This window comes from Tachysurus vachellii, chromosome 20 (genome assembly GCF_030014155.1).
Source record: "Tachysurus vachellii isolate PV-2020 chromosome 20, HZAU_Pvac_v1, whole genome shotgun sequence".
NCBI lineage: Eukaryota > Metazoa > Chordata > Actinopteri > Siluriformes > Bagridae > Tachysurus > Tachysurus vachellii.
The window spans coordinates 3,754,184-3,776,500 of NC_083479.1; the positions used below are offsets into that span (position 1 = coordinate 3,754,184).

Consider the following 22,317-nt stretch of genomic DNA (forward strand, 5'->3'; position numbering starts at 1 on the left):
TCCAGCACGTTTGGGATTCGAAGTCAACAGGAAAAAGGAAACAGGTTGACATGCCCTTTATGACTTTAGACATGAGAGGCTACGCTCTCTGATTGATTATCCAGAGCTAGCGGCACGATAGCGGCTCCACATTCGTTTGTCTGTCTGTCTCTTTTTGTTTGTCTGTAGCCAGGCTGTACATCTTGTCTTAATCTACAAGAGTGTAGGAGAAACCCAGTGAGGCGCTCGGGGCTCACTAATGCTTGCCTTTGTCTAATTGAAGGTCTGCTTAACATCTTCTGTGCCCGGTTTTTGTGAGTGCATACACTTGGCCTTAATTAGTCAAGAACCATGGCCATGATTGGAATTTGTCTGATCTTTTGTACCAGATTATTAGGGTTGAGTCTTATAAAGATGGGGAATGAGCAGGCATGCCATTAGTGATGATGTGTCTAACTGGGGAGAAGCAGCAGCAGACTCACTTAGGACATGCAAACACGTATGACACAGTGTCAGTGTGTTTACAGGAAACATGTGTGTTTTAGTAACGGCCCAGTGCCGGGTGGACGAGGTGTGGTGGTGCCACACCTGTACGTTTCTTCCTGCAGTAACTCAGGGGACCTCGATTTGTCCCATCTCCCATTGCCGTGAGCTGTGTGAAAGTGGCTGGGAAACATGGGCATGTTTTTGCAGTGTTTGCTTTATAACACCTGTGAGTTTTCTCTCCACTCAGCACATTGTATAACGTTGGTATAGTAATGGCACTGGAGGAGGCACAGAGGTGCCCGACATCTGTAGATCTAACCGTGTAGACGGCTGGGAAATGTGTGTTTTGTCGTGGCCTCTTTATAACCCCTGTGACTCTTTTTCTCTCGGGGTTTATCAGTGGCACTACAGGGACATGGCTATTTGTTTGACTATTTACGACAAGGCCTGCGTCTCCTCATCTCCTTATTGGAGCGCTTTTCAGGAACGCCTGTAACTTCTCCTTCCGAAAGCTTCCAGCTGCGTTTACTAAGTCAGCCAATTAGTGTCTAGGGAGGAGCCACGGTGGTGATGTTTGACTCGTGCAGCCTCTCACATTAAAGTAATTTGTCTCAGATGTTCCAGGAGGTGCTTTGTAGTGAGTGTGCAGCGCTCCACAAGGCTTTGTTGCTGTTTTGCTTCCTTGTTGTCGTTGGCAGTTTAAGTTTCGAACAATGCGCTTTTTAAGGGCTCAAACAAAACCGCACATGAAAACAGATTCAAGTTAAAGGATTAATAGGACATCTTTCTGTTCCCTTTGTGTGTTCTGGGAACATCCTGTTTGCTTGGTTAAGTGAAGTAGAAGCATGTGTGTTTGCGTGTGTGTGTGTGAGAAAGAGTGTGTGTATAAACTCGATCTTCCTGCAATGTCATACGACTTGTTCACACATCTGTATCCCTCTGTTTCTCTTTCTTTCTTTCTTTCTTTCTTTCTTTCTTTCTTTCTTTCTTTCTTTTTTCCCCTTACAGGAGGAGCCAGTAACAAAGTCAGTGTTATGGCTATACTGGTATCTGTTTGTGCCTGTGTGTGGTGTGTGATGTCATCAAGCCTTTCACCCCAGTTAACCCTCGAAGCATGATTGTACTTGTCTTCAGCACAGTGCAGTTCCCAATTGGCATTATTTCTTCTTCCCATTCCTTCCATTATCTCATTCGGTTCTTGTGTGGTCATAGCTTATAGCTTGAATGTCTGCTTTCCTGCGCAACATGTGCTCACGTCAATCCTTCTTCGTCCCGTGTGTTTTTTCAAGGCTTGCTTTTAATTATAGCACACAATGTGTGTTAGCACGGGTATAAATAGTGTAGCTGTTGAGCACTCTGACATTTTGCACTGCACGTGTGTGTGTGAGAGAGAGAGATATAGAGAAAGAGGGAGAGAAAAGATATAGGAGGGAGAATCCTAGACAAGGGTTTGTCAAAGACAATAGTGAAATCTGCATGAAGTGCAGTGCACTGCCCTCTTGTGGTTTCTTGTGCAATTCTATTTTCATCCGTTAGAAGGCGAGGCTTAGGGCAGGGATTATTTCTTAAAGTGGGGGTGGTGTTCTATAAATAAATAAACAAATAAATAAACATAGCTAAGGGTTGCTCAATTATTTTTAATTAGCAATGTTATATTTGTTATAAACATCATTGTTGCATATTTCTTTATAGACTTTTTAGTCATTATCCTGATAGACTGCTCATTTGAGTTAATTTAAACCTCAGTAGCTCAAAAACAAATGGTCTGTAATTATTATGAAATTAATTCTATTGGTTTTTGTTAGTCAAAAGCTCAGGCAATAAACAAACTTTACAACACTAATAAATAGACCATGTATTAGTGCGCACATTTATATAATGTTCCCTGAAATATATCTGTCCTGAGGAGGACTGTGGAATTTATTTAACAGTTAAAAGCCTCCCTGGTTAAAATAATTTAAGAACCTTTGGCCTAGATGGTGCAGTACTACCTGAAGATAACGTGTCAGCGCTCGGGTACACAGCGAAGTGCGTGGACAATAAGTCACGCTGTGTTCGTAATCATACGTACATCATCCGTAGTGACTAAAGGGAGTTTAGTATAATATGAATGAATGAAAGAACGAAGCATCCAGCACCAGATGTGTTGACTAATCAAATCCATTTCAGCTTCACCAAACTGCTCCTTTATGTTTGCTGTGAACTCTAAACATAAATATCTGCTTCTGGCATGTCGATTAACTGACTGTTATTATGTTCATCTATTACTTCCATAGTGGACCTCACAGTATTCTTAAGTAAGTGGTTGCAGTTTGTTACTTGAAATAAAACTAACGCTTGTTTATAGACTCTCCGATTTCTGACTTTTCTCCTCTTCTCCTTTTCTGCCTTCTCAAACGTCGTCCCACAGAAAGACTCCACCCAGGTAACAGGAACAGCATGCGCTGACGTAGTGTCAGCTTGTGTGTGTTTTCTATAGAAGGAATAAAACAAGATGCTGCTAGAAAACGTTTTTTTTACTTCTTGAATGCCACAACAGTTTGTTATATATTACTATTAACTTGGTACTTATTTATTTTAATGTATGACATGCTACATTTCTCTTGGGGTTTTTTTTTTCAGAGTTCCCCGGAAGCCCATCACAGATACAGAGCTGGTGGTGAATCATGTCCCTCACCTGAGCGACGCCAGTAAGAAGCGTCTGATTGAGGACACGGAGGACTGGCGCCCACGCACCGGAACCTCTCAGTCCCGCTCCTTCCGCATCCTGGCACAGATGACTGGCACAGAGAACGGTCAGTGCCCGTTTCTGCTCATAACCCGGTCTAAGTACTGTCCCAGGAAGAGCTGTAAAGCTTTCTCCTGCCGAGACTTTTCACATGCTCAAGCAGTTAGATCATTTCCTGTGATGATTTGTGTCTGGTACCAAGTAAAATAAACAAACAAAAGCATTTTTAATGGTCTTTCCACTCCAATTGCTCGGATTTCTATATTTGATCCTTTCTGTTCTCTTCAGTGTTGTTCATTTATTTATTTTCTTCCATATTCTCTCTGACTTTCTTGCAGAACAAGCCCACGAGAATAATCCAGGAAAGAAGTAAGCAAAGAAGTTTGATATTGTGATTTGATCGATCTGGTGCTGTTTTGTGCTGCATGAGCATGTTGTTTTCCCTTAAGTGTGGCTATTTACTGTGGAGTCCAAGCCTCACCCTGTGTTCACACTGCAAACAGCAAATTGCTCATGACTCTAGTGGTTTGTCGCTTATGGCTTTGCGCTACCATGATGCACAGTAAGAGTCAAAATAAACAGCTCCCTGTATGATTTTATACCATCTAAGTTAAGTTTCCCCCATTTTTGTTCATCAAACAGGAATTCATTGCATGTAGGAACTAAAGTTTTGAGGGGGAAAGTGAAGAAATGTTCGAGCACACACACACACACACACACACACAACATCGTATTAGACTCAGGAATCATTCGAGCCAGATTGAATTTGTGTCCTATCTGATTCATGTAGAATTGAGAAAATATCCATTAAAATGGTTCTTGTTAGTGCGAATAGAGAGTCGTTGTGTCAGCCAGGATGAGCCAGTCCAATGTCGACAGGCCTGGAATATTCACTCATCAACTCATCAAGTTTCTCTGCTGCCAGAGTGGAATGCAAACCACCCTGGAATGTAGTCCCCTGAGAAGCATCGTGGGTAAATAATTGGGATTGAGGGTAATCAGGAAGCGGTGCAAAAAATGCATGGAAATGGAAACCATCATGAGTCAGTGTGTCTGAAGGCCAGACTCTTGTAAACAACACTGGCTAGTGTCTTGGCTGCTCGTTCTGACTTTAATTGCCATTCTGAAGCATTAATGGTACACAGAAGGCATGAATAAGTGAGACATTCCATATATAGGAACGTGCTGAATTTTACAAAAGCTTGCCCTGTGTTGTCGCATGCTAAAAACGATGTGCTTTTTTTTTTTTTTTTTTTTTACAAGCATTGCCAAAAACTTTAACACTTCTTTTCCTGTTCTTTATTTCCTCTGCTGTTGTCCTTTATTTCTTGTCGTCTGGGACACCAGGGTGACTAAAGTAGACCCCGAGGTCGTACGACCCATGTACAACAAGCTCCGGGACTGGCATCACGACGTCTCGGCTCGGGTGCTGAACGTCCAGTAGTCACGTGACGCTTCGCCCTGGTTCCCTCTACTGTATTACACACTCACTCCACACTGGCTTTCATATGTAGACACACGATTGTTAAAAAGGCAGATGGAAGTTGATTCATTAGGCTGGAAGGCTGCTTCATTAGGGGTTTGTGTTTCTTCTGTTTCCTAAACCTTCTGTTTTTCTTCAGATTTTCACTCTATTAAAAAAAATCTGCTCTCCTTTACTGATTTCTGTATCTGATTTTAAATTAGTGCCGCTGTCTGTAAAATAAACATCTCAGACTTTCTCCTTTTGTCTCTCTTCCTGAGTCCTGTCCTCTTTTACAGTTTCTGTCCTGCTCTCTCTCTGTCTGTCTGTCTTTCTTTCTGCTTGCAGCACTTTTAAAAACCTCTGATGAAATGTTACATCATTAAACTCAAAGTGCTTAGCGAAAGGTCTTGGAGTTGGTCTACCATTACAGTGATGGACGTGTCATTAAAGCGTAAACGGTTCTGCACAGATTCGTCCTTTGGTTGTTCAGAAACAACGTCATTTATCATTTCACACTAACACTCTATACCACAATAAGGAAACTGTTATAAAGTTTTTTCTGCTTATCTATGAAATCATCTCACTTGCTGAGGTGTTTTTTTCCTCTCTCTCTCACACACACACACACACACACAAACCTCTCATCATATGAAGAACTGCCAGCTCCTGTCTCCTCTCTGATGGAAAATGTCCAATATTTATTTATTGTCCTGGATAAATAATAGATGAGCTTTCTCCTTTGGGCTGAACAGCTCCTAGCTCTGCCTCTTTATGCCTGTCTCTCCTGCCTTTATTCTCTCCTTGTTTTGTCCTCTAGGCGATAAGGAACATAAAGAACAAAATGGAACATGCAGTGCAGGAGTAAAAAAAAAAAAATTAGACACACAAAGCAATACATAACGTATTGGTTTGGTCAGAGGTGAAACAGAACTGGAGGAGGCATTATATATTAATACTCCATTCTCTTTAATGCACTTCTGTTCTGACTAGCCACAGGGTACGAGAGGGTTGAAAGGGTAGTGTCATGTAATGCTGGTCATGTCCTCCAGATGGCAGTATGGTAAAGAGGTTTTTTTTTTTTTTCCTTACCCTTTTCTGTTTGCTGCTTAGACGTAGTGATCAGACTGAACTGTAGGCTTTTAAGTCTGCTCAAATAGAGAAAACCCAAGAAAAACTGGTTTCAGTTTATTATAGTTTCAATTTAATTGCAAATCATAATCAAATTGCAAAGCAAATCATAGCACTACCGCAAACAGTTTTTTAATTATATATTTTTTCTCCAGACTTCAGTAACTCAAAAAGAGCTCTACTGTTTACTGGACACTTAATAATGTTTGACATGAACTTTTAGTTAAAGGGCTCCTTGTCTACAAAATGCTTGAGAACCCCTGGTATAGCTTGTAAAAAAAAAAAAAAAATCCAGTCTTAACTCCTCTAAACTACGAACACAGCAGTGGTTTGCACTCAAATGATGACAATATTGTAAATATGAAACCTGTAGCACATGAAATCACTCACTGTCTTGGCATCATGAAAGACGGCAACCGTTGACCAAGGTTACATAAGTCATATTTGTTCATGAGTTTCTGTAATCAGAAAGTGTGTGTCTCAACAGCAACTCTGAATTTTGTCATCCTACAGTACAGTACATAAGTTCTTTCACATTTACAGCATCAAACGTTTGGCCAAACAGGACAGACCTCTGGAAAGGTAACCTCGGAAAATGCCGTTTCATTTCCCACTCAGAGTCGCCATCTGAATTCATCGATGAATTGTATCAAGTCCACACATAAACCCTCTGCTGATGGCAGCAGCACATGTAACCAGCTGCCTATACATATGGGCACTACACGACCAAGCCCTTCCCTCCGCCCTTTCTTAAACTGGCCTTCCATGTTTCTCTCAGATATGGTTTCCCCTGCTGGCATTGGGCATGCTGAAACATTTTTTTCTTCCCTACTCCCATCTGTTTAAGCAGCGCTGTATATTTCCCATCAGGTTTATTGGATTGGCAGCTTAATTCTTGTAACAGCATGAAAAGAGCAAGGCATATGGATTATAACTTAAAGGGTTTTTTCTTATTTTATTGTATGGATGATGAAAAGTTACGATGGATATATAGCATTATTCGGTTGTGTTTTTGCGAGGCAGGGGTCGGGACGTGGATGGGGGTTGGTGGTTAGACAGGAAACTGGGGCAGTATACTGCTGGAGTGAAGGCTGTGCCAGCCATTTTTGTTGGCACCTGTTTTCTTCATTAACAAACCATCTGGGACTGCTGGGCCTATTGGCCAGATTTATTTGATCAATCTGGTCATGCTTAGATTCCTGAATGGGCCTAATCCAAAACACGTCCCCTGTAATTGGCTAGATTGGTATTAATTGCTTGTATAGAGACCGGTTCCTAAAGACCCGGGTTGATTTAGTTTCCTGTCAAAGGTAATTGCGTTACAGTGTTCTATAAGTAAATGCTTAATATTTTCCTGCATTGGTACAGGCAGTCTTCATTCGTTACTCTTCAATTACGAAACCCCAAATGCAGTTCACCTCGCATGTCCTCACGACAACATTTCATTATGTTGTGTGGGAAATGATTCATTATTTTATTCATCAGCAACTATGGAATTAGACCGTGTTCTAGAAGTACTGAGTATATCTGGAAAAAAGTGCATTTTTAAAAAAAAAATCTTGTTGCATTATGAAATGCTGCCTAATAAGATGAGTTAAGGAAAAAAAATTATATACTAGGTCGGCTATTATACAGCTCAGTAGGAATACTTATCTTAAAAGTAGTGTAATGCTAGTTTAGTAAAACGTTATCCAACATTAGGTGATTGTCATAATACGCCCATGTGCACATCTCTACTATAGTGTTGAAACAGGAGCTGTGTTCAAAAGAGTCGAGTATGCAGAGCTGGTGAGTGTGTGTGGCACGGTGTCTGACTTGTGGTCACTGAAAGGACAGCTGTCCAGGCTTATAGTTAAACCTTTGTGTGTGTTCCCGCTTATGGTTACCATAACAAACCCATCCTAGTGTCTCATTCAGCAGCTGATCGGACAATTTATGCTGCTTGCAATTGCAGCTTAATCTGCTCTAAAGCCAATATAGAGTCGAATGCCTTTAAAACGAATAACTCTTCAACGATCAGTAATGTGAAATGTCTGTGAATGGGTTTCATCAGTGATAAAACTCCAGCTAATAGCTACTCTTTCTCTCTCTCTCTCTCTCTCTCTCTCTCTCTCTCGCTTTCTTTTACAGCGAGGCTGTAGAGGACGTCCATGCGAACACCCATGCTACGTCCGTGGTTAAAACCATGACCAAAGTGTCACGCACTGGGAATGGAGTCTCTCCACCTACCGCTGTGCCTGCCAAGAGCTGGCAGTCTGGAAACACCGCAGGTGAGTCAGAGTCCGAATCAGAATCGGAGTCAGAGGCATTAGGGTGAGTCAAATAAACACCATAAAATTATGACATTATTTAGTAACTGGATTCTAAGTGCTGGAACACTTGCACTAAATGAAATGGAGATCTTATTTGTAACAAAACAACACAACATTTTTGATATAATATGATATAATATTAAAATCAGGGTAAGAAGTTGGCGAGTTAGAATCAGAGTCAGTGCCAGAGTAATAGTAAGTCAGATTTAGGAGTCAGTTTTCAAGGCCGAACCCGGAGTCAGTCAGACAGCATTGCAATAAAGGTTGAGCTAAGATGTCTTATATACAACACAGCAATATAATGCAAAATAGAGGATTCCATGTTAATATTGTCTGGTTTTAAAAAAAAAAAAAGTTATTATACAAGTTAAATATTAGATGGTTATAAATCTTAAAGGAAGAAATAAGATTATTCAATAATTGCTTGAGCAATTGAGTATTTTATACTACATGAAAGAGTAATTATAATATTTGCATTTCTGAATTCACACATGTTGAGTGGCAATACAATGTTTGTACAAAGTTAATGAATAATTCTTTGTTTTTCTTCTCTGCCACATTTCTAAATAAGAAAAATAAACGTACCACATTTTCCCACTTGCCCTATAGGTGGCAACCTTGTGCTTTGTGAATTTACTGCATGTGTCACCAGTGTTTATCACCACAGAGCACTTGCTGTGCCATTGGATTTTAGAGATTCGAGTTCACAGTGCCAATAAAAACAGAGTGATATTTTACCAAATGAGCTAAAATGCAATGCTTTAACAGTTACACTGTCAAATCGGGTGTGAAATTGAAATTAGATCTTTTTTCTACGTGAACAAGCACTCACTAAACAGAGACATTTTCGGGTTCACATCTCCACCCAGAGTGCTCAAGGCTCGGTGCCAGAGGCTAAATATTTTTCCTGGGGACTGGATAATCTTATTATCATGTTCACTACATACCTCAGACTACCTATAACTCAGCAGTGTTGTTATGTAAAGAAGGAGGACTGTGTTGTGTTTACCAGGCTGGAGATTTATCAAGAGCAAGATGCTAACTGGGGTTCTAGCAGTGATGACTGTGAAGCACAGGTCTCTGTGAAATATTGTCTGGTTCTAAAACAAGCACCCAGGACCTTAGTGAAGCCATGATTTCCTCACCAAATGCATGTCTGCGCTGGATGGCGAGGCATGTGTTTAGAGAATCTAAGTGCTGAAACAATAGTGAGTTGCAATAGTGAGATATGAAATAGCTCTAGTGTATTTATGAAGGTCATCCTGCAGGAGAAAAAGTCAGAAAGAGTAGCTAAAAAAGATGGGACAGGAGGGGGGTTGATGGAGAAGATCCTTCCAATCAAAGGTCATCAAACTGAGTGATTCCAGACTGTGGGCAATCAGGATGAACTGTCCAGCAGCTGGGAGATTAGTAGTGTTCAGCACGTACAATGTGGGGAAAGGAAATCCGGTAGTCTGACAAAAGCATCTGGATCTCATTTTGCTAAGAGACCTGTTAGCATGTGTGACATCAGCTTCAAAACTGCTCTGCCCTGCTATAATGGACTTCCACTGGCTTTCTTCAGCACCAACATGGAGGACTAATGAGATATGGCTGAATTGTGAACAAAAATTCAGCTCCAGAATGATTGTATCCTGGTTCAGAAGGGGCATGACTTAAACATCTAAGGTTGACTTGAACATGGCCGCATCTGAGGTCCTCTGAGGTCTAAATGGGGATGAAGAGCTTGCCTTATCTTACTTTATCTTCAGGATGTGGCAAGTCTTCCACCAGAGCATCTGCTGAAGAAAGATATCACTCAGCAAAAAATTGCATGATCATGAACCCAAGGGTTTGCCCTAAGGACCAGGCATCCACCATTTTCTCACTTTCAGTGTCTTGTCTGTCAGAGACACAGTGGGAACTTGTAGAGTGATGCATCCTCATTCCCACATGTGCATCACTAGTGCATTAATGCCAAGCTGATTTATATAGTCCTGTATGTTCTTTGAGGATTGACCTGATTTTATCAAGTGACAGGCGTTAAACACGATCATGTTATATCACTCACTGTTCTGGCACAAGAACAATGTTGCTCAGCAGCCAAGAAATCTGCATATCAGGAATAAAAAACTAGTTAGTAATAGAGGCTAGTTAGCATGTAGCCTTTATGTCTATTATATAGACAACGTAAACATACAGTCAAACTATCAGGAATTTCCACGTCTGAAATGCTGTGTAAAATTAAATGTATGTTGTAATTGTGCATATAGCAAAAAAGTTTGCAATAGTTGGTTGGCTGAAATTGGCATCGCTGCGTCAAAGAATACTAGAGTTTGTCACTTAGCGAAATCAGGAGGTATTCTATTTATGTTGTTATATGATAGATATTCAGGGCCCTAATTATAGTATCAAAGCTTTGAGAGACCACAGATTTCATATAGAGCTCATGGATGACCAGAAGGATCACACACAGTGTTATGGTGTAAATTTGGGGTGAGTTTTGGTGTCCTTAGAATGATATTGCAGTTGATGTATCCTGTGCAGTTCAGATCATGAAGATGAAGTTGATCTCATGAAGTTGCAGATAAGACCCTGAAATGGTGATTCACGTCTCTTGCTTCGATGGCGCCAATGAAGAACATGTTACTTTAGCACCAGGATGACTGGACGGCTGTGCCGACCTTTACTGACGGCTGTTCTTAGATCCACGGGCTGCGCATGGTGTTGCAAAGACTCCTTCTTATTTCCGTATGAGTGAGACCCGGTCTTTTGGATCCTCTCACAGTCCTGTGAGTACACAGCACTTTGTCGATGGTCCATTCTCTCGGCCAGGAGGAAATCCCAGGGCTTTGATTCCTGCACTGGATTGAAAGGCTGCCTCTGTGCCTCCCTCTGCGGCGTGGTGACCTCTGACCTCCCCCTGCCATGGTCTGAGAGAAGGAGAGGATTGTCCTTCTACTCTATGAGCTTTCTGAACTGGGGGGATTATTTTGCCAGGTGTCTCCTCTGACTCTGGGAATGTTGTTCTTTTTTCCTTTCCCCTGCTCTTGAGTAAACCAATCCTTTGTTTTGGACCTGGGTGGTGTGGATGTCCCGGACACAGATGGCCCCTGTCGTCCGAGGCCCTGCGATGAACCCACTAAAGAAGGAGGGACAGAAGATTTATCTTAACGAGGGGCTCTCTATCACCAACGGTCACGCTGTACAGCCATGCACAATATTACCTGATCTTATTACCTCGTCATGGCACTGCCACACAGATTTGTCTACAGTAATTTAGACACTCTTGTAGGTCAGGTTCACATAATGGTCACCCAGATTACAATCTTGTCTCTCTCTTTTCTTTGATTAGGACTTCCTAAAGCAGGTGTGCCAGCTGTGCATACAGGACGGGTGACTGGCGGCGTTCCAAAGGGTCCTGACAGGCCCACACCCCAACCTCACCCCAAAGATCAGGATTCATTGGTGCAGCGAGCAGAACACATCCCTGCTGGTACTCGTACTCCCATGTGTGGTCACTGCAACATGGTTATCAGGTCAGCATTTTGTTTTTGGCAGAGCGATGTTGTTTTAACACATTTGTTGTTTTGTAATTCCTTTAAAGCTGCGTACATCTATCTCTAAAGCAATATAAATGTAATGTAAAACAATAAAATAGTGTATAATACTGTGTTTCAATATAAGGTATAGTAAGGAAATGTGATAAACATATGATTAACAGAAAATGACACTGCTAAGCAATGACACTGACATGCTAGCTGACATAGTAGCATGTCTGGTGCTGTATTTGTTTAAGGAACTAAATACACAGTATTTTGTTAAAAGTAAAAACCTTCCAGAGAAACAGGACGTTCTACTTACTTTATTTTAGACACAGAGTGTTACATTTTGCATAGTCTGTACAAAACTCGAATAAAAAGTTCAGTGTGGACGTGAGCAGGATGCCAAATTTCCAGAGAAACAGGACACGTCAAATATCGACTAGTTTCACCTCCTGCATTTGCATTAATGCTTAAGTGTAGGTGTGTTTAGAGCTGCTTTTTTAAAAATCTTTCCTTTGCATTCGGTGCGAAACATGGGTTTATTATTGCAGAATGTACTACGCGTCATCCGTGTATGGACTAGTGCTTCAAAGTCGGGCTGCTGAAGAACTCTTTTTAACCGTTGTAATGTGGTTGTGTTATCATATAATGCATGCTGATCGTTGCGAAGCAGGGATATCAGGCTATCGGACATCGCCGGTCTCACAGGCTTTTCATGAAAAAAATGTGATCATGTGACCGGTGTGTTCTTTGTATATTTCAGTTCTACTGGTTGTACAGTTGTGGATAGCTGATGTGAACCGTACTACACGTACAAATAATAGAATGGCGATTTTCGCCGCGTGTGTCGAACGTTTCCACGTCACATTTTTTCCATCGCGATGCATCGTTAAACAATGCACCATTACAGCCCTAATATATTTCTGTAAGATGGTCGCTGAGAGAATGTTCATGCTGCTAATGAATTGTCCACAGTGCAGTCTGTTCCATCCCCTTGACCCATTTTGTTAAATGAAAGAAGGTTGGTGCAAAGCTGCGACAAGGCCAAGCCAGGCTCAGTGTGACTGGAACATGTGGTGTAAGCTTTAATTTGCACAGAAAGTAATTGCGGATTAATTTGGCATGACGGACAGGCCAGGCTGGGGCCAGGCCACTTTTATCAGAGCAGAATGTGAGTTCACGGCACTCATTGGCTTGTTATCTTTCGTTGACTCGGAGCAGAGCGCTGCAGAGCCTAGGAGCTGGTATACGTTACACCACCGCAACCCAGGGATAGACTCACAGACTCCTGGCAAAAGGTGGCCATGACATCCAAGCTTGAGGGCTCCGTTTTCGGCATTCGATATGCTCCGAGCCCTTTGTTTTCCCTCTCAGCTAATCATCCGATTTGTAACTTGCTTCCCCGCTGACAGACTTGAAATTTACTCCTTGCATTGCTTCAACAAATATCGACGCTACATCTCATGGTCCAAAGCTTCACAAATGTCTGTTTTCACAGAGGGAGCTGTACGTCTTTTGCTATAGGTATGGTTTATTCTAGACAGAGAATTTGAAACCTCACCAAGACAGAAATTTAATATAAATATGTGATGATGTCTTCATCTATGGATAAATAAATAATAAAAAGAAAGTGGTATTAAAAAATAATAATAATACATTAAAATATAATAAATGGAATATGTGTTGTCTGTGTGGTGGTGTATTGTATTTTTTTATTTTATTTATTAATTTATTTATTTATGATGTCTACCTAACTTCACTATGCATTTATTCTCTGCTGAGTCCATTCAGTGACATAATCAATTCTGTCAGCAGCATCCATCAAAACCGGTGCGTGGACTGGATCATCTAAACCACAGTGGTGACTAATCAATACAAAGCTACTCCGTAATACCGGTGTCAGTAGTACCAGCTCAAATGCTATATGAACAGACAAGAAGAAGGCTTTGTGTGCTTTATACAATCCATAGAAAAACCACAAACCTGACAGTTTTCCAAATTTCATTTTCCGCTGTTCAGTTCTGCTGAACAGATACTGTATATATTCGGTGCAGTCATCTGATCAACCATTAGACCCTCTTGTTAACTTTTATAGATGAATACGTAAAGGAATATTTAAATGCAGACATAATAAACGGAATCATTTTCATTTTAAGCATTTTATGGTATTCGTTAATTATCCATTTAGACAATTATTACACATTAACTAAAGAATAAAACGCTTAGAGGTGCACAGTTAAAGGAAAATAATAACTCATGATGGGATGGAGTGACGTGGCCCATTGCAAAGTACTTACTCTAAACATAACAACTCTGATTCATTTCCTCCCATCAGCACATCCCAATATGCTTTATTCCTCTTTTTTCCCCAGTGATAGGCCATTTGCAATTTATTAAATATTTAGATTTATTAATAAAGGACATTTACTGCTTTTTAATCATTCGATCACTGGAGGCTCCTCCCTAAATGTCACTTTATAGGAAACCTCAATGAAATTTATGTTTTTTTTTTTTAAATTTTTTTCTATTTTGAACACAATTTTTCATCCTCTGGTTATTTTTTTTTTTTCACATTATTTAGATTATCCAATATACGAGAACTAAATCAGCACTAATACAGCAACTTCTGGCCAATTAGAGTCAAGCATCCAGATATGCTATAGTATAAATTTATTTAATGAAGTATATAATTTACTAATTTTATAATGGTAGCGTTTCATAGAATTGGCACTGGAATCGTTACTGTGTTTTAGGTTGGGTTTATGTTCTATTGTACCTGCGACCATTTGACGTGTTGTTTGTGCACGTGCACATTTCAAGTGTCAAGTGTAACAACAATGAATTATCTCTTTATTTTCCCTAGTAATATAAAGGATGTGGCTATATGGTTATTCTCTCCCTCGCTCTCTCTCTCTCTCTCTTTCTCTCTCTCTCTCCCTCACTCTCTCTGTCTCTGTCTGTCTTAGGGGTCCATTCCTGGTGGCTATGGGGAAGTCGTGGCACCCGGAGGAGTTTAACTGCGCTCACTGCCGCAGCTCTCTGGCCGAGGTGGGCTTTGTTGAGGAGCGCGGTGCTGTTTACTGCGAGCACTGCTACGAGCAGTTCTTCGCCCCCGCCTGCTGCCGCTGCCAGCAGAAGATCCTTGGGGTAAGGGACTAACCCAAAACTAAAAACCAGCTCCACTGCTCGTATTTCTGTTTCAGGGTTTCATAAGGAGGTATCTCTGATTTAAAGAAGAGCAGCAAGTGTTTAAACTCTTTGGTGTTTAATGCTTTGGCATCATTTCATGATCCTCTGTTGGTCTGGCGTTCCCAGCCTGAGGCCTGTGAAGGGAAAAATGGCTTTAATCAGGATCATAAGGTCTACAAGGCCAAAGGATTGGAGGCTGGCAGTCTCGTCTCCGATGTGTGACAATTAGCGCTGGTTCTGGCTCTGAGGTTTCACACAGGCCACAGTGGTCCCGGGGAGGTCAGTGCCGCAGAGAGAGAGGCGATGAAGCGGAAGGGGGTTCGCTCTGCTAATGAGCTAGAGCTCGACTAGGACAACCAGGCATCGTCTTGTTTACGACTCAGCTTGAGATCGGATTTAGCGTATCCCAAGGTCCTTTTAAACGGACAGTATGATTTTGTTTTTCTTTGGTTACCATGGTGATTTCCTTTATATTGATCTAGAGAGCTATACGAACTTAGCAAAATATTTATATGCAAGCCTGTCTGTTATTTCTTCTTCATTTAAAAAACTTCCTGTGGTGGTAATCTAACCTTTATCATCACAGCGAGAGTATTGTATTTAGCTTAAACCAGCCAAGTACAACCACATTTTTTTTTTATTTTCCTCAAACCTTCTGCCTGTCTTCTGGACATGTGAACTAGTGGAACAAGTAAATCAGACAGAAAATGATGTCGTTTTTGCCTTGGATATGATTAAAATGAAAGAAATGGGTATTATAGTTGTGAGGTACATCAGAGTTAACGTGTTATGGTATTTTCCCTGTTTATTGTGTTTGTTTGATTAATTATAATTGGCTCCAGTTACAGTTCTACCATGACTTTTTTTTAACGTTTTAAAAATGTATTTAATAGAATACACACACACACACACACACATGTACACGCCTGTGCTTTTGTGCATTCTTTTTTTATCAACAAAGTTCATTTTTTTCTCTTTCAGGAAGTGATCAATGCCCTGAAGCAAACCTGGCATGTGTATTGCTTCCTGTGCACCTCCTGCCAGCAACCCATTCGCAACAACACCTTCCACCTTGAGGATGGACAGCCCTATTGTGAGAGGGGTAAGAAGCCAGCACACACACACACACACACACACACACACACATACAGGAAAACCCTTCCCATTTACACCAGCACACCCAGACAGACACAGCCTACAAGACTGGTGTTAGTTGCAGCCCAGTAATTGAGTAATCTGCAGTCGTTAAACAGTCATTAAACAGTCAGTGACCTTTACAAGTTATTGGGGAGCCATTAAAAGTCATAGAAGGTTTACAGCCCTTTAATGGCGCTCTGATTACTATTGCTATTTATGGTAGGCGTCGGATTGCGAGCATGCTTTAAATCACGCCGGCTAATCACTGTCCTTTTTATGTCTCTTTCTGTCTGTTATTAGACTATTACAGTCTTTTTGGTACCAGTTGCCATGGCTGTGACTTCCCCATCGAGGCAGGGGACAAATTTCTGGAGGCTCTGGGCTTCACCTGGCATGATACCTGCTTTGTGTGTTCGGTAAGTTCACTTCAGCAAGAGGGATGATGAAGAGCACATACAGTACATCATCATAGTACATCTTATAGCACAGTGCTGTTTCTATAACAGCAGCTCAGGCCCTATGTCAGATCCCAGGGTAATATTAATGCGCTTAGCTAATATGGTATCGTGTCTATATTACTGATTTTCAGAGAGATGTATGACAGATGCTTTATATAATCTTTCTAATGATAAACCAATTAAAAAATGAGTTGTTGTTATTAAAGAGAACATCGATATACTGTGACGTTCCTGTGTCGGTGCTTTGTAACTGTAAGTTTCTTGGTAAACTTCAAAAGGGGGAAAAAATGTGTTATGTCAATGATTTATAGCATGCTATTGTGTTAATTATAACAGAAACTAGCATGTTTTGCAGACGTTCCTACAGTATTAAATATTAAAGTAAGTATTATATATTAAACGTTATTAATGTGTTGTTGTCCTCTAGGTGTGCAACACCAGTCTAGAGGGTCAGACCTTCTTCTCCAAAAAAGACAAGCCACTGTGCAAGAAGCACGCACACACTGTCAAAATCTGATCTGCGAGAAAAGAGGACGATGGGAGAAAAGAGGATAAATTTGTTGTTGATGTTTTTTCTCAATAAGCTTTAATGTTTATTATAAGAGAGTGATTTTTAAGATATCGATAAAGACGTTACTGGGAAAAGTGGTTAGTTCTTGATAAGCTGATCGTTGGATTAAATACCGTATGTCACTAGTCTTTAATGTTTTTGGTGTTTGCTGTGTGGTGTTTTATGAAATAAAGTATTGATGCGAATCGTGAAGCTTTCAAAGACAGTAATATATCTTTTTTTTTTTTTTTTTTAAAGCCCTGTGCTTTAAATATTTCTCTACTTCTCAAAGGACTTACTAATGAGAGCTGGGTGTTTTTTGCTTGTGCCATTTTAAATGTACTGTTCTCATGGTGTGTCTTTACTTTTTTCTATTGCTAATACATTTGTTATAATGATTTGTATTAAAAAAAAACAAAAAAAACCTTGTCAACATGACCGAGTGAGATCAGATATTTTTTTAAACTAATTTACAAAGAGTTTTGTTCGTGTGCGCTGGACCTTTTCTCCCAGGCTTCATTAATAAAGGATGTTTTATCCGAGTGCCTCTTAGCACGTACGTAGGTGTTGCTTCAGAGCTCCAAGTTTGATCAGCACTCCTCTCACTGCTCCATCTGGAACATCCTCCCAGATATATTTATTGATTCATTTACAGGCTTCCTGATGGCTTTGCAAATATTTCACAGACTTCTGTTGACTGTTGAGAGGAAAAATTGGTTTAACAGTTAACGGGGATGTTTTATTTCTGATGCATTTTCCAGCTGTGTTGAACCAGAACCTGAACTCCAGTGTACGCCGCATGTCCGTGCATTACTTCAGCTACAATGAGCACACAATAATTCTTAAGATTTCACTTTTATGAGCTCTAACGTGCAGTCTGGTTTTATGATCTGTTTTTGTTTTTTTTTTATTCTCCAGCCGTTATGCAAATGTTTGCTATGAAACAGGGAAAATAAACACCGTTCTTTACAAGCTTTCCGCCTCAAGCTCTAGTAAATATTCAGACCAACTGTGTTACAGCTAATATTGTTAAAAAATAAACGGTTTGTTTCTATGGTGACCATGTCTGTTTTTCCATGTCCATGTCTGTTGTTTACTACAGCTAATGCTTAGTTAGGCTCGATTATGACCTGAACTTATGATGATGCATTTTTATTTCTACTAACTTGTTTTTTTTTTTTTCTAGCACCTGATGGGAATGATCGAATGTCATCGTAATTGTTAGACTCTCATGAACGTGTACCAATTTGGTTTTCTACGTCATCACCAAACTCTTCATCACTACTGCTTTTCCAATCCCATTGGATGGAGTCAGAATTAAGAAACACTTGTTACGTATCCGGTTGCAGCTCCATTAACAGTTTCAGCTCTGGGTTTTAACGAGAGACCTTCAAAGGAACAAATTTGAATCTTCCCCACTTTATCTTTATACAGGTGAAATGTTAACTAATAAATAAGATGACTGGTGATACATCATGGAAATAAGACTTGGACTTCTATTACAGCCTAGAATTTGAGTTATATATAGTATATACAGTGGACTATGGTGAAAATGCCTTCATTTTAAATGTAACACAAAGACTCTCATTACAAATATAAGCAACAATTTCCGATTTCTTTAGTATTTGGTACTTTTTTGTTTAATTCACACCGTGCACTAAAGCGGACACTGACTTTTTAGAAAGCAAGAAATAATATCTTGAAAGTAGTCCAATTTATCTACTATTTCTTCTTATAAGATTACAATAAACCAAATCTAAGATTTTAAAGCCTATTTCTATTGTAATAGATATTGTACTATTTTTAATCTGGAAATGTTCTCATTCTCTAAACAAATTTAGCTTTTTTTCCCCTATAACTTACTTATATACGCTTGGAAATTGTTTAATAACAATTAATAAGATCTTGCACTTTGGAAATAAAGTTTTTGATTTCTTTTAGTTTTGGTCTGACTTTTGGCTGCTATTCTCTTATTTTTCTTCTTCTTCTTCTTCTTTAATCAAAATGAGTGTTATTATTTATTTTTTTAAAAAATCATCAAAGTATCATCAATTCTGTTCAATCAGCATCTCAATCCGCTCCCCAGTTCAGTAATCGTGGTCTCAATACTTCAGTCAGGCCTCTCACTTACTTACTTTAACAATCTTTAACTCTGATGTTCTGTATATGACCTACATTTATCTTTTAAGTGGTTAATGATTTTAGAAAAAAAAAATCCATTAGCTGGCCTACTTGAAATAGTCATGCTTGTAATACCATGACACAAGCGCATGTAATGAAGCAAACACATTTCTATGTTAAATAAAACTGAAATATTTGATCAGAATTAAATCACTTGTGTCCTGGTGTGTATTACTCCGGAGTGCACCATATAATCACACCCTCCAGTGTCACCCAAATGAGGATGAGGTTCCCTTTTGAGTCTGGTTCCTCTCTCAAGGTTTCTTCCTCTTCCATCTCAGGGAGATTTTCCTCACCCAAGGCGCCTCAGTCACCTCAGGCTTGTTCATTGGGGATCACTTAAAAAAAACATTTAAATAGTAGTCAAATATTAAGCTCGAACTTTTTTTGTATAATAAACTTTTTGTACTATATTTCTTATGTCCTTATGTAAAAGTTGCTTTGAGACAATATCCATTGTTAAAAGCCCTATACAAATAAAATTTTATTGAATTGAACCGAATTGAATAGGATAGAATTGAAGTGAACAGAATTGAATGGGATTGAAGTGAATTGAATCGAACAGGATAGCATTGAAACAGAATCGAAGTGAACAGAATGGAATTGAATCGAACTGAATTGAATCGAACTGAATTGAGTGGAACTGAATTGAAGTGATCTGAATAGAATTGAAGTGAACAGAATTGAACTGGATTGAAGTGATCTGAATAGAATTGAATAGAATAAAATTGAATAGAATTGAATTGAACAAGATAGAACTGAAACAGAATCGAAGCGAACAGAATGGAATGGAATTGAACTGAATTAAGTTGAACTGAATAGAATTGAAGTGAACAGAATCGAATAGGATAGAATTGAACTGAATTGAAGTGAACTGAATAGAATAGAATTGCTATACTAAAGGGAGCTACATGTTAATAAGCTACTTAACTATTGACTCTGTTACCTTTTATTTACTGGAGGCTGAATTCATCATTATAAAAGCATTTGTAATGGAATATTGTCTCAGTTATGAGGTGTTTAGGGTAAATGTGGTGTTTGTACATGACTTGTGCCGTTGTTAAGGTAATTTCCCTGTTATGATGTTATGGGATGGAGAAACAAGGTGCACTTCTCACGTGCGTCGAAGGACGGAGCCCTTTCCGCTTTGCGCGCGCGACCCACAGTTCAGGGAAAGCAAAGCAAAGCGAAAGACTGTATGACTTTAGAAGAGGCTCCTGAACAACCGACTCGTCTCCGGTGAACGCAGCGTCCGGTCGTGTATCTAATGTTGCGTCCTGACAGACCGAGAGCTGAGGAAAAGCCGTTGAGACCAGCGCGTGCTGAGGTGAGTGCGCTTTTCCTCCCTCGCGCTCTCTCCGTCGCTGAAATTTAAATGTGACAGGCGCGCGCGCGGCTCCCGACGTTACCTTCAGAGACGCGGTGAGAAACGGATAAAAACTCCGGATAGTTTTCTGTCTAATTTCCGCATTAAGTGCTTCATCTTACAGTCTAAACCTGTAATGTATGTCGCAAGTTAAACATTTAACTTCTTATGAACAAAAAAAAAAAAAAAACTGCCGAAAGTTTGCTGAGGAAACAGCGATAAATAGTTGTGTAATTTTTACCTCAGTTTTACTCCGTTTGCTTCCAGAACCTTCCAAGAACAAGTGAATTTTTTCACTTTGTTTTACTACGAAATGGTAAGAACAAGATCCGTAAAAGTGTCTTGTGGATAAATCTTTATTAAGTGAAATAAATATGTCGTTATCACTGAAAATGGACCGACGTCGTTACAAATAACTGCTAATTTACTACAGTAACGTATTTTATATGGTCATCTATCTATCTATCTATCTGTCTGTCTGTCTGTCTGTCTGTCTATGTGTCTATCTGTCTATCTATCTATCTATCTATCTATCTATCTATCTATCTGTCTGTCTATCTGTCTGTCTTTCTATCTATCTATCTATCTATCTATCTATCTATCTATCTATCTATCTGTCTGTCTGCCTATCTATCTATTTAACAATCTGTCTGTCTGTCATCTATCTATCTATCTATCTATCTATCTATCTATCTATCTATCTATCTATCTATCTATCTATCTATCTACCTGCCTATCTGTCTGTCTGTCTGTCTGTCTGTCATCTATCTATCTATCTATCTATCTATCTATCTATCTATCTATTGAACAATCTGTCTGTCTGTCATCTATCTATCTATCTATCTATCTATCTATCTATCTATCTATCTATCTACCTGCCTATCTGTCTGTCTGTCTGTCATCTATCTATCTATCTATCTATCTATCTATCTATCTATCTATCTATCTATCTATCTATCTATTGAACAATCTGTCTGTCTGTCATCTATCTATCTATCTATCTATCTATCTATCTATCTATCTATCTATCTATCTATCTACCTGCCTATCTGTCTGTCTGTCTGTCTGTCTGTCTGTATAAACTTTTATACAGTATAAGGTTTAGGGTGCTAATAGAACACAGTATCTTTTTTCTTCTTCAGAATTCTGTGTATTTTATGGTTTTGTAACATAACACAAGTTCCCCTGGACTGAAGCGTTATTGTGTCTGTTCCTCCAGATGTCCTGCAGCTCGTTGCCCTGGCCGAGGCTCCCATAATTCAATCAAGTGCTTGGTTTTGCCCTCAGATGAGCCATTGTGTGGACTAAGGTACACTTCTCCTGCTCTCCGCCTCGGGAGATACTGTAAATCAAATTATACAGCTTTACATCACCACGATGTTTACTGCAATTTGTGACAGTTAAGACGTTGTCGTCTATTTTCAGAAACACTGAACATAACATATAACGTATAACATAATATATAACATAACATAACATAACATGTAACAACACATAACATTAAGAGAGTCTAACACAAACATGTACGTTTCCTCTAAAGTGCTTTAGACTTTCTGCCACATTCTCTTGCTTATCACTCTGCCCTTCTTCAGTGGGGTGATTTCAAGAACTCTGAAGGACCCTAGGACTTGTTAGTGGGTCCAAGGTCCAGACATGGTACCTAGGTGCCTGTGCCCAAAGTGTGCAATTAGTCGCTTTAAGCCAACAATATTAATGATGTGACATGAATTTCTTTGTATCACGTGACCATATTTTCTAATGCAAGGTTATAGCTTGTGTGTGATTGTGTTGTTTGTCAAGACTTAAAACATGCA

General features: G+C 39.7%; 2 protein-coding genes across 6 annotated transcripts in view; both read left to right on the plus strand.

Annotated features, from left to right (window-relative positions):
- The window catches only part of pdlim5b (PDZ and LIM domain 5b), a 54,580-nt gene extending 36,564 nt beyond the window's left edge, over nucleotides 1–18,016 (plus strand). Inside the window, exons 5-15 of one of the 2 annotated variants that reach the window (XM_060896731.1) lie at nucleotides 1,474–1,490; nucleotides 2,742–2,762; nucleotides 2,876–2,890; nucleotides 3,088–3,260; nucleotides 3,532–3,562; nucleotides 7,917–8,056; nucleotides 11,433–11,616; nucleotides 14,589–14,769; nucleotides 15,793–15,913; nucleotides 16,249–16,364; nucleotides 16,834–18,016. In XM_060896731.1, the coding sequence (XP_060752714.1) occupies nucleotides 1,474–1,490; nucleotides 2,742–2,762; nucleotides 2,876–2,890; nucleotides 3,088–3,260; nucleotides 3,532–3,562; nucleotides 7,917–8,056; nucleotides 11,433–11,616; nucleotides 14,589–14,769; nucleotides 15,793–15,913; nucleotides 16,249–16,364; nucleotides 16,834–16,923 (1,089 nt within the window). In that variant the 3' untranslated portion in view covers nucleotides 16,924–18,016. The remainder of the gene's footprint in view (nucleotides 1–1,473; nucleotides 1,491–2,741; nucleotides 2,763–2,875; nucleotides 2,891–3,087; nucleotides 3,261–3,531; nucleotides 3,563–7,916; nucleotides 8,057–11,432; nucleotides 11,617–14,588; nucleotides 14,770–15,792; nucleotides 15,914–16,248; nucleotides 16,365–16,833) is intronic. The other variant, XM_060896730.1, reaches the window with a different exon arrangement.
- A 2,272-nt stretch (nucleotides 18,017–20,288) lies between these two features.
- Nucleotides 20,289–22,317, plus strand: part of bmpr1bb (bone morphogenetic protein receptor, type IBb) — a 67,250-nt gene continuing 65,221 nt past the window's right edge. For 3 of the 4 annotated variants that reach the window (XM_060895588.1, XM_060895590.1, XM_060895592.1), the window contains exons 1-2: nucleotides 20,289–20,464; nucleotides 21,723–21,812. The gene's annotated coding sequence lies outside the window, so the exon portion shown is untranslated. Of the gene's footprint in view, nucleotides 20,465–20,723; nucleotides 20,820–21,722; nucleotides 21,813–22,317 lie in introns of those variants that run through there. The other variant, XM_060895589.1, reaches the window with a different exon arrangement.